Genomic DNA, 18,713 nt, shown 5'->3' on the forward strand with positions numbered 1-18,713 from the left:
CACCCACCGGGCGGTCACCCGGCACCTCTCCGACCCCCGCGGCCATGGCGGCGGCGCTGCCCCCACCGGGCATGCGCGGAGCCCGCTCGGCGCTCGCTCCCCTCGCCCCGCGCGTGCAGCACCGCGGCCAGCGCCCGCGCGCGCGGGGCGGGGCGGGGAGGGGCGGGGCGGGGGCGCGCGCGGGCGCGGCGGCGCGCGGAGCCGGGCACGGACACGGCTGCGCCGAGCGGAGCGCAGCCCAGCGCAGTCCGGAGCTCGCCCGGCCGAGCCCAGCCGTCGCCGCCGCGATGTTGGACCCGTCGTCCAGCGAGGAGGAGTCGGAGGAGCTGGTGGAGGAGGAGAGCGGCAAGGAGCCGCTGGCGCCCGCCGCGGCGCGGCTCTCGCCCAGCCGCCCCGGCGAGGGCCCGGGCGGCGGCGGCGGCGGCGGCGCCGGTGGCGGTGGGAGCGCTGGGGGGCTGCAGCCCGGCGGGCGCGGCAGCAGCGCGGCGCGGCCCGCCAGCCCCAGCCCCTCGGTGGCCAGCGAGAAGGAGAAGGATGAGCTGGAGCGGCTGCAGCGGGAGGAGGAGGAGAGGAAGAAGAAGCTGCAGCTCTACGTCTTCGTCATGCGCTGCATCGCCTACCCCTTCAATGCCAAGCAGCCCACCGACATGGCCCGCCGGCAGCAGAAGGTACCGGCCGTGCACTGCCCTGCCCTGCCCTGCCCGGCTCTGCCCTGCCGGCCAGGCCCTGCCTCTCCTCTCCATCACCCACCTTTGGCTGCTCCTGCCTGCCCCTGCCATCCACCTGCCTGCCTACCCCCTTCTCACCTACCCGCCGTTGATTTACCCCTCTGCACGCTCCTCTAGATACCCCTCGGTCCGCATCCCTGCCCGTTCCTCGCCTCTCCTGCTTTCCCCAGGCCTGCAGCTCCCCGGGCACCCCAAGGGCACTCCCGGCACAGGGCACCTTGGGCCCACGTGGTGCGGTTCGCTGGCAGCAGCCCTGGCCCGGGGCTCGGGGAAGCCCCCTGACCCCTTGTCACCCTCCGTGTGCTCCCCGACACGGTCTCCCACACAGAGCCGGCGCGGTGACATACATCGTTGCTTCTAGTTACGCAACATCGAGATTCGGGAAGTTTGGGATGTTGGCCATTTGAAGGTTGTTGAAAGGAGAGAAATGGGTCATAATGCTGGAAAACACCAGGCACATGCTATTGCCTCCTGCGTCAGGACTCCACAACTCCATGCTTACTGCAAAGTTTGCTTAACTGGGAGTGCTGGCACTGACTTGGGGAGTTGCTGAGTCTCATTTCAACTTCTTGCAAGTGTTTAAAGTGTGGCGAGCTCCCCAAGAGCAGTTTCCCAGCAAAATGCATCAGCAGAGGTTTGTGATGAAGTCTCTGCCACAGTCCTGACCCTTCCTCCCCAAGTGTGTCACCACAGCAGGGCCGTGTGCTGCTCCAGGCAGAGGCTGAACAGGAGCACTTCACCTGCGCTCCCCATCTCCAGGAGCTGTCTTGGAGCTTGTTTCTCCTCTGAGGCACAAGCTCGTGGGCCAGGGTAGAAATTAAGTTTTTTCTGTATCTGCACACAGGCATCTTTCAGTCAAATGCAGCCAACTTTTTCCCTGTGGCAGCCAGTTAGGTCTGTGGTGCAGTGTAGCTCTCTCAAACAGCTGGCTGACTTTTTGTCACCATTTTCGGTTGAGTTTCTTAGACTGTAGTTTTAGCCTTGAAACTGTTCGGTGTTCACAAATGACCTTTACGATTCAGGCAGACTCCTGGATGTAGTGATGCAAACGACATTCAGTTCTGCTACACCAGAGGACTATTATTAGTCATTGCAACATACGGAGGTAGGAAAGTGTATCCGTACTGTATCATGTAGTTTAAAGGCAATATAGGGCAATCTGTTGCTGGAAGGTTGAATGATCTGCTTGTTTGCTGAGCAAAGTACATGGCTGAAATTATAGCCAAGTTTGGAGTTTCATTTATCAGTTCTTTTTGCCTACAACACTTTTCAACAGATTGTGAATTTCCAAAGTTGTTTTGGCTTTTGTTTCCCGGTGCAACTTCTTTGTGTTAGAGAGAGATAATGAAACTTACGTGATTGTTAGTTTCACTGAAATGAAACCAAATAAGTCCTGCAACTGTTTCTCACTTAAGTGAACTGAAATTGTCAAGTGGTTTATCCAAAGGAGCATGCAGCATCCTCGCAGTTCAGAGAAGAGTGGGTGTGAAGGACAGTTTACAGTCCCTGAAATCAAAATAGTGCACTGTGAAAGGACAAGAGAAAGGAAAGGAAAAACTTGGGAATGAAGTGCAGGTGAAACAAAGAAATGCGGAATAACGAGAAAAATTGCAAAATGGCAGCAATATTCAAGGGTATGTGGAAGTTACAATCTTGGGAGGAAATAATCCATTCTCTGTGAAATGAAGAACATAGGGAAATATTTCTGGCTTATTAACATGGCGAAAGTAGGTGTGTCTTGGGGGCTGAACATCTCCCTCAAACTTAGCAGTGAAATGGAATTGGGAAAGCTAAATTTACCATGATAACACATGTCAAATTGAACTCACCCTTTAAAGGGTGAATTAATTTGGTTTTTTTGTCTTCTCTATATCTCTGTATTCAGTTGTCATGATGGGAGTAGATCCTTGCTGTTTTTTTCTTAGCCACAACTCCTGTTGAAGTCAATTGAAGGACTGCCAGACCCTCAAGTTTGTTGATGGACTTCATGTGCTCCTCTGCTTTGCTTTCCTCACACATCTCTCTGGGAAAGTGCACACTTCCTTCTCTGGCAGAAGGGGGACCAGAGGGTGAAGGTGCAGGACTTGATCCCTCTTGGGCACTGAGCTTCTGTTGCACTGTATTGGTTAGGTCTTCAGTAATGATGAAAGTATCAGGTGCTCAAGATTCACCAGAGTGGAACAAATGCATTTTGCTTCTTAGAGGAAAGGTGAGAGAAAATTGGATTTTGGTCCTGCACTAATGGGGGTTGTTGGGTCAGTTTGCTCATTGGCAAAGGAGGGATAAACTGCTTCCTTTCCCATGTGCCACTTGCCTCTCCACCCTCACAGTCTGCAGTTTGCCAGGGAATTGTTTCATCCTTGAGGAAACAGGGAGCAGAAGGTCCTCAAGCATTGTCATTTGCAGTCTCCAGGCTGGTTGCAGGACCACGCTCCCTCCTTTCCCAGTGGTGCTGGACAGGGAGGCTGCTTGATCCACTGCACTTGTGGACCCCTGGAGATGCCAGGGCCTGAACCTGCCCCCTGCAGTCACTGCCCATGGGCAGCATGTCTGGGAGTCCCAGTGGGGCCCTGCCCAGGCAAAAGGACTTGGCTTCACACCAGGCTGCTCACACCCCACACCCATGGCAGGGAGGTGCCACCGCAGAGGTGCCTGGGCAGAACTTCAGCAGTGAGTGCTGGGGACCTGTCCTCAGCCGTGCTCAGCAGGTTCTGCCCTGTGCTGGAAGGAGAAGGATGAGGTTTGGCTTCACCTGGCTCACAGCCCTCCCTGTAGAACAGGAGATGCTGTGACCCCGAGCACAGCCCAGGCAGGTGACCATGGCTTTGCAGGTGAGGCAGTGAAGCTGTTGCTCTGCAGAGCAGTTTCCTGGCTGGGTTACCTGATAACAGCCAGCCCATCCCCACCACAGCTGGAGGACCACAGCTGAGCTGGGCTGTGTTGCAGACAGCCCCTGTCAGGCTCCCAGAGCCCAGGCAGCTTCTTATAGCTTCACCTTCTTTGCAATTTTCTCAGATGGGAAAGCGTTGTTTTTGTTGTGGCTGCAGCACTGAAGTTCTTGCCTGGGCTGTAGATCCCTGTGGTACCTCTCCTGAGGTGTGTAATCCTCCCTCCTTGATCCTGCAGCGCTGCTGTGTCAGAGCTGGCTGCTGCCCCGGGGGCCGCGTGTTCCAGCACAGCACAGACACAGCGGGCACCAGCTGTGGAGCCACGCACGCAGGTGTGGTGCTTTGGAGCTGGAAAATGCAGCCTGGTGTTCTGCAGCACCCATGAACCACCCTGGAATAAAGGGAACTGTGTGGTTAAGGTGCTGTTGCACCACAAAGGTAATTACCTGCTGTTTGATAAATTAGAATGTATATGAGAGCGAAGTAAGCAGCGGGAAAGGGTGAATGGATGGTATAGCTGGGTATTTACTGCATGTGGGCATGACAGCACTGCTTGTTTACACCAGCAGCAAACTCTGTTTCAGATTTCCAGGTGAATTTAAGCAGATGTCACTCAGAACTGATATTTTTCTGATCCTGAGACCCCAGAAATCTCAGCAACAGAGGAAAAACTGTTTTTTAAGATCAATGTGTTCAAATCTACACCTCTGCTTTGGGTTTATTCTGATGTTTATGGGGTAAGACTCCACTTGAGTACTACACATCTGTGATGCCTACCTGTAAGATCTTTTATTTACATCTTACTAGCAGTATTTCCTAAGGGAAAAGAAAAAAGGCTTATTAGGTACCTGCCTGTGCTGTTTTCCCACTTAGGTTTCTTTTTTAAGCCACCATTGAATTCCAGGCACATTTGAGATGCAGATAGTGGTCTGCAAGATACTCATCCCTGTAAAGCTTGGTGAAAAGAGGGAGATTTCATTTTTATCTCCTACCCCAGATGGGAGGAAGGTGCAGTGTGTGGGCAGCCCTTACTAGACACGGGAATCTGAGCAAGAGATCTACTGAATGTGGAGTCAAAACTCCCATCAGAGCTTACAATATTGCTGGACATAGAAGGCTCCAGCCTCATGATGCAGCTCAGGGGGAAAGTGGCTTTGCCAGCTCCATGGCTCTCAGAACAACGTGTTTTATTACTGCAGATGGCACTGAGCTTGGTAATTGCTTGCCCAGGATGTGTGTGGTCTTTTCTCTAGCTCATGCTGATCTGTTGGAAGTAGAGTTGAGACGACCAGCTGTGCTTGGTGCCTCTTCCCACTTGGTTCCATCTGTCTGAAGCCTTTGGGAAGAGAGCTCAGCTGGCAGCCTAGAGATGTTGGACAAGGTGTGTGTCTAGTGATGCAAACCAAGCATCCTTAGATGTGGGTTGAACCTCTTGCTAAATATCTCCACAGCATGGCAGTCAAAAGGCACAGCACAGCCCTGGAATTGGAGGTTGCTCCTTCAAAATAGCATAAACTGAAAACATTTGTTGGGAGTGGGGAAGCAAAAAGAACTTTCTAGGGGATAAAATGTGGAGAGCACATTAGGTCAGCCATTGGCAGTCGTGGCTGCCACTGCCTGTTTTCCTTCCTGCAGAACAAGGGAGTAGGCAGGCAGGAGAGTAAATCAGTTCCCAGTGGGATAAATGCGGGATGAAAAAAGTTGCAGATATGTTGCAGATTACCAGGGCTGCTCCTGGAAGAAGTGGCTCATGATTTGGGTCCCTGTGTAAGCCTGTGGGATGACGTCAGGTGCATTAGCAAAATTCTCAGTCGAATTCAGCAAAGCGCTTAAGCTTGTGCTTTGCTGAATGGTGATTGATTTAAGCACAGTGCTTAATGCAGAACAGGTGTGAGGGGTCAGAAACTGTTAAACTGGTTACAATGCATCTTAAAATATTGAATTTCTGCCATTTCAGCAGGCACACAGATGCTACAACAGTTAGGACACAGTAAAGCTAGTGCAGCCTTCCAAATAACCACATTCTTCTTCCTTATCATGGGTTGGATTGTCACTCTCATGCCATATTTACACGAGTTCTCTCATGAAACCACCAACACATTGTTCTTCTGGGACAGACCGTGAACTCAGGTGGTGTTGGGACCCATTTTAGCAGCTTTCTGCTGGAGGAATTTGTTTTTGTGGTCGGATTCTGCTCTGCTGGTTCCAAGAAACCCTTGGAGATTTTTGGTTTTCTCAGCTCTGCAGGGCAGGAGAGGTAATGACAATGCTGTGCTTGTTTTCTGTCTGTCCCTCAGTTGCTGTCTAGTGCTGTTTAAGAAGTAGATGCAAGGTCCAAGCAGTTCTCAAGAATGAGCTGGACCTCACACACAGCTCTGTAGTTGCAGCAAAGCTTGCAGGATAATTATTACTGCTATGCCTATACAAACCTGGAGGAGTCATTAGGGGCTGGCTTCACCACTTAGATGGCTTAATGTGGGCACAGGCCACTGCCACCATCAAATGAGAGCTGTGTGTGTGGCTGGGCTCTTGGCTGGAGCTGTCCCCAGCTCTGTGGCAACCCTGAAGTGAAGGAGAGCCTGCTTGCAGAGCATTTCCATGGCAAGGAAGGTCTGGCACATCTGAGATGCTGTGCTGCTGAGCAGTGTGGAGTGCAGAATGTGATTACTGTGCTCAAGTTGTCTGGAATCTGCAGAAAATGGTTGTTTTCAGTTAAAACACTTATCATTTATTTTGCCAGTGCCTTATCTTAATTTAATTCTATGAGATATTAAATATTTGTCATACTTTGGCTATTTATATACTTGCAGTTTATTGGATTGTGAAGTGGGTAATTAAATAGGCTGTGAGCTTGGTCTTTTGCTGTTGTAAAACTTTGCAGTTCCTGATCCATAGCCTGACATTTCAATTATTGTGGGTGGCACCTCTTGCGCCAGAGATGTTACGAACTAAGAGTGGAGAAGACTTATCAGATCATGCAGCTCCAAGCCCTGCTACAGCACATCATTTCAAAAGGTGTAATTTATGGCCTTGCTTTGCATAGTCTAGACACTCTCCCTGAAGCACTTTGCCTCTCGCACAACTTGTAATTCCTTCTGCTGAATGGTGAGTCACTTGTTCTCCATTTACCTATGTGGAAAGTGGTTGGTAAGTCATTTCCGTATGCAATTTTTTGTTAGCTGGAGAAATATTTAATTTGTTTTAGCTTATTTAGCAGTAGCAGCCAAGCCATCGCTACTCTGCTACTAGCAGTGTATCTATACAAGCCCCAGAGCTACTGCCAGTGCTGTAGTCCAGAGTGGTACAAGGTAAAAATCCTATTTGTATTTCATTATGTAAACTTGATCAGTATGTTAAGACCAATCAATACAGTATAGTCAATAAAGCTGCTGCTTGGAGGGTGTTGATGTGAATCCAGCTAGTGACTTCAGCAGCAACAGAGTTTCACCCACAAAGTGATCTCTAGAAATCACATATTTTAGTGTGTCTTTAAAAATTAAGACTAATTAAAACAGTAGAGTTCCCTTAAATAGCAGAAAAAGGGACTTTGCCTCGTGGTGAGCAGCTCTTGTCCATTTGCCACCCAGGAGGGTGGGTGGGATTTGATGAATGGCCCCTCAAAGGTCTTCCCTTCCTGGAAACAGAACAGGGTGAGATCCAAGGGAAGGTGCCACCTCCCTGCCCAGCTCTTTTAGAGCGTGGTGCAGCCATGGCAGGACAATCAGAATTGTCTCCTCATGTTGGATGCTCCTTATGCAAGTGGTGCCACCAGCTCCCAGTGGGTCAGAATTGGGCCAGCCTTCTTGAAGGGCATGCTCCAAGGTCCAGCAATAGGGTCCAGCTGCTCTTCATGAGGGTGGGAGAGGGGAGATGCAGGGGATGGAAAGTTCCTGGGGAGTTCCCCTGTGCACCTTGTAGGTACTGATAAAAACACACAGAGCATCCTAGCCTGCTACTGGCTTAGGAAGAAGTGATTTGTGAGTACAGGATATTTGGGTTGCTTCAAGCAGGTTTTCCTCTGAATTGTGTGGGCTTCATTCGTAAAACAGGATGTAAAGTGCAGTTGCTGAGTGTTTGATGTTAACCTTTTGAAATTGTTGTTTGAAAAGGTGCTTTTAGTGATAATATTTGGTATTGTTTGTCTGTGATTCAGGCTGATAAAGTCAGACATTTTCTAGAATTTAAACACCTGAGTCAAAGTGTCATGCAAATATTTATTCAGCTTGGGGTAAGTGATGCTGTGTTTGTAGTTATTATAGTTCAAAACCTGTCTGTCTACTTACAGTAAGGTTGGGAGCTTGGACTTTTAGTAGTGTCTGTATATAGTGACCCTCATGGGCGTCTCCCCATACCTAAATGTTAATATTTGATGAAGAAACTTAAAGAAATCTAGATTTAGTCATCAGGCCAGAAGGGTGGATGTTTTTAGTGACGGTGCTGTGGTGTTTGTCTTTGGGGATTGGCAATGCCATGTGCAGATCTTGAAAGAACCCCATTGACTTTGGTAGGACTTTGGGCTGATGCCACAATGCACTTGTGTAATACCCTGGCAAACAGGGCTGATGGTCCAGCACTGGCCTTTTGTGATCTCGTGTGCTAAATTAGGGTGACATTCACACAAGGACAGGGTGCTTTTAGACTTTCTAAAATAAAAAGTCTCCAAATCTAGCTTTGTCTGTAGACCCTCTGCAGACCACCTTCTGCTCCCTTTTTGGGGTGGGATATAGATCAACACTTGATGATTTAGGATTAGCATTTATAAACTGGATCTGATCCTGTCAGATTGAGTGACCCTGTCCCTGCAAGTCTATCACTCACTGTGTGTCTTCAGCCAGGTGAAGAATTTAGGGGGAAAAAAAATCAGTAAACTTTTTGGCAGTGGAAAAGAAGTACTTGTTTACGGTGTTGTCGTTGCCTGATGCACTTCTGCAAGGGAAAGAGGACTTGGATCCAGAGCAGCTGCAGCACTGTGGCATGCACAGGCTCAGTTCAATCTCTTGGAGCAGGGATAAAAGGGAGTGGTTTGGCTCCCAATTGCCTGTCTGGCACAGGGGAGGACAGTAATAAAGAGGAAAGGCTGTTTTCCAGGCACACAGGTTGAGGAGCTGCTGATAGAAGAAGCTACTTGTTAATAATTGTCTTGTTGAAACAGTCTCACAGGTTACCTTGTAAAGAGCAGTGTCTACTCTAGCATTTCAATTTGATTTCTAGCATTTGCATTTGATCCTGAGAACCCATTGATCTGGAGAGGGTGGCAGTGGGAGTGTGCAGATTCTGTAAGTTTGTAGCAGCCTCTGTTGCAGTGCATGGTTTCAATGGATGAGGTTTGCGGGGCTAGCTGACTCCTGTGGGACACCATTCTCCCTTTCCTGGGGAATTTGTTCAGTTACCAAGGCACATGATGCTAAGTTGGAGTTGCCCTGAGGTGCAGAAGGTTTCAATCCTGTTGAAGGATTTTGCTGCTATAAGCACCCCAACATGGAACCACAACCCACAAGTTTTTCCCCACTTCCACATCGCAGGGGAGCAGCCCCATGCTTTCCTCAGAGTGATTTGCCTTTGTTGGTAGGGATGTGGGTGTGTGCATGAGGGTCATTTCAGAGCTCAGAGAGGTCACAGCCAACCTACAGACTCTGTGTGGCACTGGAGAGAACAAGGTGCCTGGCTGGTGGCATCCTGGGGAGGTAAAGGGACTTGGCTGTTAGAGGAAAAATAGACCAGTATTCAGCTCCATGCTCACTGATGTTGGTTCTACAAGAAGGTACCCACCTATCTGATTTCCAGCTGGTGCTTCGCTTGGAAATGAGCTCCTATCCCAAGGAGTGATTTGGGGAAGCCCTGTCCAGCCAGTTGCCCAAGTGAATCTAAATACTGCAAAGACACTTTGGGAAGAAATTTCTGGGCTTGCTCCGGCCAGCCTTGATATGTAGCTGTTACAAATGGCTGTGGAAGGGAGAAGTTGCTCCATGAACACCCAGCCAGATGCAACCTGTGTTCCACTCAGCATTCCCTTCAGGTGTCCCTGTCGGATGGGTTTGGGCTGGGAAGCAAGGAGCATTCAGGTGTTGTACTTAGGCACAGAAAATACTGGATGATTTGGGAACAAGAAGTTGTAGCCATCCAGAAGTTCTGTTGGACTGCTGCTGCCAGGGACTGTAGTTTTTGCAAGGAGGTGGTTTCACTTTGTCTAATGTGCTGTTGCAGGGGGTCAGCTCCTCCCACACCTCAGCAGCAGAGGATTTAGGCAGCTGGAAGTTGTTGTGGATATCACATAAGCAGAGCATCAAGCAAGAGGCAGTTTTCTTCTAACACGCCAAATACCTTTTCCTAATTCAGCAAGGGGTACAGATGCTTTGCATGTTGCATGTGATGAGTTTACTTTTATTGCCTCCACCACTAGACTTCCTTCCTTCCTAGCTCCCATTCTTCTTGCAGCCAGAGATGACAGACTTGTCTCTGCCTCAGGAGGAAGCTATGGGCTGGTGCAGCAGCAGCCAGCTGCCTTGCTACCTGCATGGTGTAAGGAGGAAGGAAGGCCACAGCCAGCACTTCTTCAGCCATAGGAGAGGCTGCAGGACCTGAGAGTGGTGCACGCTGCAAAAACAGCACTGTGCCTCCCACCCTGGCTCCACTGACCACCCTCTGCCAGCGAGACCTCTAGGCAGAAGCCATCTGCTGCTGTTATCTGGGGATGTTCTGAGCTGCATGGGGTTGGTTTTTGGTGCACAGCAAAGAGCTAGCTGGAGTTAGGACTGCAGAGACCTTGTGTGTGCTCAGTCATTTGTGAGGGCAGAGCAGCTCCCAAACATGAATCAATGCTGATGCTCTGCAGTGGGAAAGAACAGGGAGCTAGGAAGGGCATGAGGCCTGGCTGAGGGAGTTTGGAGTTGGGAAGTTTCAGCTTTGCTCCCTGCTTTTATCAGGTGTTTGGTGCTTTAGTCTACAAACTTTCCTTCTCTGGAAGGGTATCTGTGAAGGAGCTGGGGCAGGAAGGAGGGATTGCTGGCAGTTCTCAGGCGTGGCTGTGTTTTCCTTTTCCATCTTCCATTTGCTCTGCATCAGGTATGCCCAGGGCTATGCAGAGATGGTGGGGAATAATACTCTTTTAGCCTCTAGCTGTCTCAAGAGAGAGCTGGTGTCCTCAAAAGACTTGAGTTGTTTGTGCAGGGGTGGATTACATTGGCCAAGGCTCTGCCTGGTATGATTTCTGCTTGTTTATGGGCTCCTGGAATTCAGTGGTACCTTCTGCTCTGAAAGATGTTGGCTGAGCCATGGGCAGCTCCTTGAGGGTTCCACCAGCCCAGGAGGCGGTTCTAGGCAGAGCGTGCCTGAGGCATGGGTAGGGAACAGAAGCAACATGCCAGTGGCCTGAAAGAGGATGGAGGAAGGGAATTTGATGCTTGAATTAAACTTTTAGTCTTCTGATTTTGCTTGTTTTTAAGTGCTGTTACAAGTGTGTGTGCAAAGCTTATGAACTGAGCAGGATGGGGTCTCCATGGGCATTAGGTTTCTCAATCAATAGTGAAAGCCACTGAAGTGCCTGAACTCCTGTGCCATACACATTGCTGGCTGATATAAAATGGATGTTTCCTTCTAAGGCTGCATTGCATCCCTGCTGCTGAACTTTTATTTGGAGTTTCTCAAACTATGACCTCTGAAGCCTCTGTGGCAAAGCTCCTGCTTGGTGCATATTTCATGCAGCAGGATGTGAGTGATAGAAATTCTTCCTGTAATTTCATCTCGCTGCAAACTCCCTTTTCTCAGCTTCTGTTGCATGCCAAAATATTCCATTCTGCACAGAAGTCACCCCAAAAGTGAATCAGATCCTGCTGAGCAGGACAGTCTTCCCACTACCTATTTATAGTGCACGCAATTACCCTCCATGCATCTCAGAATTCTAATTGCCTTTTTATTGCTGTTTGTAATGTGTTAAAGGTTTTTGAATGCTCATGCCTTGTGTTCTCATTAGCTCTATTTATTCCTCCTTTTGGCTCCTTTCCTCAACCTCATCAAATTTAGCATCTTCATGCCTCCAGGGCCTTGGGCAGCTCTGCCACTTCTGATTTCTCCCATGCCCTCGCTTATGTTGCTGCTCCAGATGCTTTGTGTTCCCCAGTCTCAGTCTGACATGCTCTTGGGACCTGTCTGGAAGGGGCTCTGTGCCTGCTGTGACACCCTGCCAGTGATGCCTTTGCTCAGGGTGGCTCAGGGAAGGTGCCTCAGTGTCTCTAAGGCAGCTGTCTTGCATCACACAGGGCTGTTCAGCGTGGTGGGGCTGCCCAGGCCGTTAGGGGCACGTACCAAATGGGGAGCAATGGTCAAGAGTCTTGGGAGCAGCTGGTAATAGGGACTGGGAGTTGGGAAGCCAGGTGGGAGGCAGGTGCTGTGGCCTGGGGTCCCATGCATGGATTTGTTTTGCCAGGGTGGCCCCAGAGCTGCTGTGTCACCAGTGGTCCCCTTGTAGCAAGGCCCTTTCTAAAGCCACAGGTTCTTGGGCTGGGAGCACATACAACTGGGATCACTGAGATTGGTTTTTTTTTTTTTAGAACTTCGTGTGTATCCTGTTTTCACCTGATGGGCTTGTACAGCACCTGGCACCCTGGTGGGTCCCTGGGGACAAGCAGTAGTCTGTGTTTGTCTCGTATAGTTTCTTGAGTGCAAAGTCCTTTACAATGTTGTTTGCTTTATGTTTTAGCCTTGTTGTGTGGCATTTCCATAACTCAGATTAATTTAATTATCCCCCGAGGTGCTTGCTTGCTCACAGTTGTCCAGGACTTTATTGCCCTCCTCTTGTGTATTGAGGAGCCCACACAAATCTGAATCATCAGTAAATGTAATCATGGTGTTTGATGTTTGTTCTTCCAAGCCCATGATATATACAGTGAATGAAACTGGCCTTAATACCCACCTGTGCCTCCAATTCAGCACTTTTTATGTTCCAACATGCTTATTTGCTGTGTACAGCCCTGCCACTTAGTCTTACCAGCATTTGTACTGAACAGAGGAATTAATGTTTTGTGTAAAATTGTATCAAAAGCCTTCTCAATCTATAGGTAATTTACAGCCAGAGCTTGCCATCAGCAACTTTAGCGTGTCTGCTGAGCACGGTGTCTGCTCAGGGAGGGCTGGGCTCAGCGGCCTGCAGGGCTCTGTGTGCTGAGGATGGGTGAGTGCTCCGTGCTGCCAGCCTGCACCCGGCGTCCCTGCCCGCGGCTGCCCGCAGCCTCCAACGTGGTGGCACTTGTGACATGGGCTGTGCAGCCTTACTCCAGGCTGGCATCCTCCTCTGTGGGCTCTGCTGAGTGTGAGGGTTCATTAGTCAACAAGAAAATTACTGAGGTGAAACAGCCTGGAGCTCCTTGGTCTCAGCGGGAGTTTGCTGTTTAAGGTTCCTTGTGAAAGGTGAAAGCAAAGGCAGAGCTTGGCAGTTTGGGCACTGGCTGGGGTCTTGAGTTAGGGCCAGGTTACAGGCTCAGCTCTCTGCTTACTTCTTCACAGACTCACACAATTATCCAGATCTTTCTCAAGCTGTCATAAATAAGAAGGTGGTGAAAATATTACTCCTTCCTCCATAGAGCACTGGAAGACAATGAGAGCTCGTGAGATGCTGAGTTAATTGCTCAGTGCAGGAGATGCAGGTCTGGGGGAGCACTGGGGCTGGACCCAGTGAATGTGGCTGTGCTGTAGCTCAGACACACACACTGAGCACCAGAGGCTGCCCCTTTTGTGACTTGCTGTGTCCTCCAAACAGCTTCTACAGCCACTCCCTTTTAAAATAAGACAGTTAATAGTCTTGCATAATTCATGTTTACAAGTTGTACACATTTGATGATAGCAGGAGCCGATGTTTCATTTACACACATGGGGCTTCGTATAGATCTGAACAGCTCTGTGCCCAACAGCAGTGCACCTTTTCCTGCTGTTTGCATTTGGGCAGGTGGACAGCAGGCTGCCTGCTGTTTCCATAGGCAGGCAGTGCCTGGCTTGCCTGCAGACTGCTCCTTTGACATTTCCTGAGCTTGTCACGGGTGCTGCCCTCCAGGAGGGAGAATTGCACTGTAATACAGAAGCAGGACGGGAAAATCTTCATCCTTATTGCTCTCAAAACACAACTGCTTTATGAAGGGAAGGCAGTCTGGACTCCTGAGCCTGGTTTTGCATTGCTGGGAGTCTGTGGAGCGAGGCTGTGCTCCAGATGGGCTCTCTCGGGATGCATATGGATGTGCTCTGGCTGCCCTTGCTTGGGGCACTCGGTGCAAAATGCAGCCTTCAGATGTTTGTGCTGTGGTGATGGCTCAGGCTTCAGGGACAACCAACTGTGACTAACAGGAGATGGGCATTTTAACTAGAGTAGCAGCTCAGCTGCCCTCTGTTAAAGCCCACACAGGTAGGAGAAGAGTGAGACCTCTGATTCTTTCCTCTCAGCCAAAGGCACAAGAGCCAATGGCCAGAAGCAGCTGCCTTGCTGTTTGGTAGCTGCAGGTTTGGGGGGGAGTTACAGCTGCTCCAGTGGCGTGGCAAATCATCTCCATTTATCTTGTGGTGTTCTGCCTCGATGATGTCAGAGGGTCTCTTTACATTGCATATATATTCAGACTAAGCAAATCACAGTAGTTTTCCTATTAAAATTTAATGATGAAAGATGACACTTATAAGTGATTTATTTTCTTTTGTTCTTTAGCCAGTAGTTTCATTTGCAGTATTACCCTCATGCTAATGGTAATAATCTTTCCTTGCTGTGACTCAGGGGAACAGATGTGCCTTTTGAATTTGTTTGTTTTTACCTAGACAGAATCTTTGTGGTAGTTTGTTTTGGGTTTTTTTACAGCTCTGATAACTTGCTTTGCAATGCTGTGACCTATATTCAAGGTGAAACTTGTGATAAATACTTGCTTTGGGGAGAGAGGAACAACTATGTTTTTGAGAAGATTAAGGCCTGTCAGGCAGCAATCCTCATTTCAATTAGACATCAAAATGCAAATCATCCAGACTTCAAAGTATGTCAAGGTGAGAGTAGAAAGGACTTTAATACATTCTGAGATTAAGTTGAAATCCTTGAGCACTGCAATTGTTCTTGGTTAGTTACGCTGTCTAGGAATGGTGTGGGGGTAAGTCACAGTTGTGCAAGGAAGCTCTTTAAAGATATTTTTATTCCCAGGACTTCAGGGGCTAGAGGAGGGATTTGCTCACCTGGATGCTTGGGAGACTTAGCTGCATTTGAAAGGGTGAGTGACAGAGCCTGGGCAGTGGGAAGACTGAAGTATTTTTAAAATTTCTGCTTGAAGATATTAGCTACGGTTTTATGAAATGTAAATGAAATTCCTACTCTTCATTTTCTTATTCTTGTATCTCCTGACTCCTCAAGCAAACATTAATGAAAAAATTGGGTGTGAGAACCAGCAAAAAACCCAAATTGTCCCTGCTGAAACCATGGGTACAAGGTTGTAGCTGTTTATGTAACAAATCTCACAGGATTCAAAAAATGTCCTTGGTGTCGTCTTGTGCAATTTTTCAGAGGTGTTTATGGAGTCACAGCACTACTTTGCACCAAAAATTGTAGCCATACACTGTAATTATATATTGTGCAGCTCTTTGTACCCACTTTGAATGATCAGACTTTGTAGGTATGACACAGAAGCTTAATGAAAAAATAGCAAAAATGCAAATTATACATCTATCTTGTTTAAAAAACCAATTATGTTAGCATGTAGACTCTGCACTAGAAAAACTTCTGTAGACAGAAAAGCTCTCTAAATGTCTGTGTACTTGAGAATTGGTTGTGTGAAGAGCATTTGCAGTCACCTCACATCACCCCCTTCCCAAGGGAGCCAAGCATTCAGTGATTTCCCCATGGCTGGTAGATCCCCGTGGGGCTGGGGCTCTCTTTGCAAGGCAGATCTGGGCATTGCTCTTGGGAGCTGCTGGGCCTTGGGAACTCAGCAGAGGTGGGAAGGGCTACAAACAGGGAGGCAGAGGCAAAGAAGCAACCTCCTGCATCATATGGGCTACTGCTGAATCACTGTTTATGCTGTTTCCGTACCTGCTGACTTGATGCATGGAAATAGGGTACTTCTATTTTTAGTTCTTACCTTGTGCATTCATGCACATGCACGCTGAAATTATACTTTTTGTGATGGGAGCTGTTTCTTACCTACACAGGGAAAGTATTTCAGAGCAGTGGCACAGTAATGATTCCCAATTTCTTCCCTTCCTGAAGTCTTCTGTACGAGGAGGGAGGGGAAGAGCTTCTTGCTCTCTGTAGTAGTACAGGATGCCCTGAGTGCCTTGAAGCTGCCGCTGCAATTGATGCCATCCTGACATGGTCCTGCCCCACTGCCTTTCTGGCAGCAGAATTGCAGCTGCCAAATTTTATTCCATACCCTGCTGGCTTCCTTTACCCTCTCCTTTAGAGCTTATTTGATAGCTAAATAGGTTTTATCAACTATTGCAGCAGGACCACAGTGTTTTGGTTTGTTACTGTCAGTTTTTAATCTGTGATTTATTTTGCCCCTGTTGATGCTAGTGGAGCATTATTGAGCTCTGTCAGCAGAGGAAGAGGTCCCAAGATGAAACCAGCACATTTGTGTTGGCAGGAGTTGTGTGTTGGCTGTTACCTGCTGCTGCATTAATTGTGCTGTGAAAACAGGCACCACTTTTTAGGTAATTTAGTTATGAATTACCTATATGAGCTGGGACATTGAGGTGAGGCAGAGCAGTGACTCGTCAGTAGTAAAAAATGACTGTTTTCATTGGGGACAAGATTTGGTTTATTTTGTTAATGCTGCAGGGAAGCCAGCATTATGTTGCTGGTGGAACATTCCAGTGAAAATAAAGCTTTCTCATTCTAGTGCATTGGGATTGACGATGACATTTTGGGAAGAGAAGAAATAAAAAGTGCTCTGCTTTTAGATGTCTCTCTCTCATTCATGCAGCAGCAGCTTTGTGACACTGTCTTTCCTCAGCTGCTGTGACTTCAGAAGCTGAGGTTTCCCAGAGCTGATAAAATTATTTGACTCAGTGATATTCTTTAAAAAATGCATTATTCTCTCCCTGGTATCCTCCTGGTGCATGAGGTGCTGGTCCCTGCCACCAGAAAGCCTAGGAGTGAATGCTACTGCTGCTAAAATGAGTGAAGTCGTGCATATAGTGACAGCAAACTGGTCTGAGTACTGTGTCCCACGTAAGAAGTGTGACAAAAGGTTTGTCAGGATTCTGCCTTAAAATCCTGTGTCCAAAACCTTCATACTGTACTTGGCATCCATGAGGTTTTTCCAACTGTTCTCTTTGATTTGCTCTCAGGAGAAGGTAGGAGGTGAATAGCTGCTGCTCTTGAATACTGGGTGAAGTTTGGCATTGGCTAGGGAATTGTGCCTTTGACCTGAAGGTCTCTGTAACTTTGGTTTCTGGAGAGCCTGAATGCTAAACTTTCATCTCCCAGCAGATCTCATGTCTTAAACCACTTGCAGCAGACCCAGTGGCAGCCTCGCTTTGTTTAGCTAGCTTATTCAGTCTCAATATCCAGAAATTAGTGTTGCCTACAAATTCAGATCTATTTCTTAAATAACCATTTACTGTGCTGTGAGAGTTTGGTCTGGCCAGCAAGGATGACTTAGTGATTCTGGTACTCACTGTGGCCCAGTGATGCCTGATTTGGTCCTTTGCTGCTCTTTGTCATTACAGAACCTTGGCACCTGCACCCAGGAGAGTATGGTGTCCTTGTGAAACCCTTGCTGGTCCAGTTTCTGAACTTGTTTCAGGGATATCAGGAATGAAGCAGTCGCTTGCATCACTGCAGAGTAATTTTCTGCCTCTGGAGCCACGCACAGAGCTGCAGCACATTCACTCCTGGCAGCACACACAGCCCCAGCTTTTCCTGGTGTGAAAAGCCTGCTGAATTGTTTTAAAATGTCACAGCAGGAGGGAGCTTTATTTCTCATACTCCATCATTTGTGTCAGCCTAACTTTGCGAGCTGTTTGCCAGAAGCATGTGCGCGGGTGTAAATGTATTCGATTCACATGGACCTGTTTCTGCATGTTTGTGGCTGCCCTGTTGAGGAGCATCACTAGTCACTGCTGGAAAACTGTGGCAAAAGAGGGAAGAAAGGGAAGAGGAGGAGTGGGAGGAAGGTACTCATCTTGAAGCAGAAACACCATTTGCTTCTGCTTCACCTCCATACAAAGAGACAAGGAGGGCCTTTGGACTGTGCAAGGACACTTCCCCCAGTAGGTGGGAATAAGGCAAAGCAAGGGCTACCCAAGAGTTGCTGTTTAGAAATGGATCCATGGTACTTTTTGGTTTTGGGGGGAGAAATGCTGAAGGTTTGGGCGCTAATGTCCTTTTTTTCTGGACCTCAAATTGGACTGCAAATATTTTCTCCCCAAAGATGTTTAAAGCTAAGCCTCATGTGGCTGAAATGGTGTGCAAGCAGCCCCAGCTCTCCCTGAGGCTTCAATTTTCAGGATTATTTGGAGATTTGCAAATTAGAAAGGTGCTGAAACCAGTTACCTTGAGGTTCAGTGGAAAAGCATTTGATGGTATGTGACATCTTGCAGATTACTTCCCAGGCACCATCCCCTGTTGGTGGTACTTTTCCATCACTGATATTGTCTGTGGCCAGAGCTCTCTGCTTGGCTTATAGCCACACTCTTTAAGGTATAGAGAAACCAAGACTGAGAGAAGGAAGGAAGGAAGAGAAGCTGAGGAACTGAAGAGAAGCTGAAGGAAGAGAGGCTGAGCACAACCTGTGCAGATAAGGTGCTCCCAAATCAGTGCTGGCTGCCAGCTCTTCCTTCACTGTGCCCAGGGAGATGCCAGTGACTGTGCCGGGGGTGCTCTGGTGCTGGTGTGGGATATGGGATGTCTCCTCACACACCTGAGCAGGCAGCTTGCAGGTCAATACCTCATTAGAGCAAAGCCATGTGCCTGCCTTGCCTCTCTGCTTTCTAATTGCTGCCTTGCTGCTTCCTATCTGCATCCAGTAAGCAAGCTGCTGGATAGTTAATTACTGCTCTGGTCTGAGTGCTGTATTATAGTCCGTTCTGTCAATACTAATTGTTTTATAGAAATATGAAGTACCTCTTCCCCTTTCCTCCAAGG

General features: G+C 48.4%; 1 protein-coding gene across 2 annotated transcripts in view; it reads left to right on the forward strand.

The window, feature by feature from the left end:
* Nucleotides 1–223: 223 nt before the first annotated feature.
* Nucleotides 224–18,713, forward strand: part of CADPS (calcium dependent secretion activator) — a 208,717-nt gene continuing 190,227 nt past the window's right edge. For both annotated transcript variants that reach the window (XM_063411759.1, XM_063411760.1), the window contains exon 1: nucleotides 224–668. In XM_063411759.1, coding sequence (XP_063267829.1) covers nucleotides 288–668 — 381 coding nt within the window. In that variant the 5' untranslated portion in view covers nucleotides 224–287. The remainder of the gene's footprint in view (nucleotides 669–18,713) is intronic.

This window comes from Prinia subflava, chromosome 14, assembly GCF_021018805.1.
Source record: "Prinia subflava isolate CZ2003 ecotype Zambia chromosome 14, Cam_Psub_1.2, whole genome shotgun sequence".
In the NCBI taxonomy this organism is placed as follows: Eukaryota; Metazoa; Chordata; class Aves; order Passeriformes; family Cisticolidae; genus Prinia; species Prinia subflava.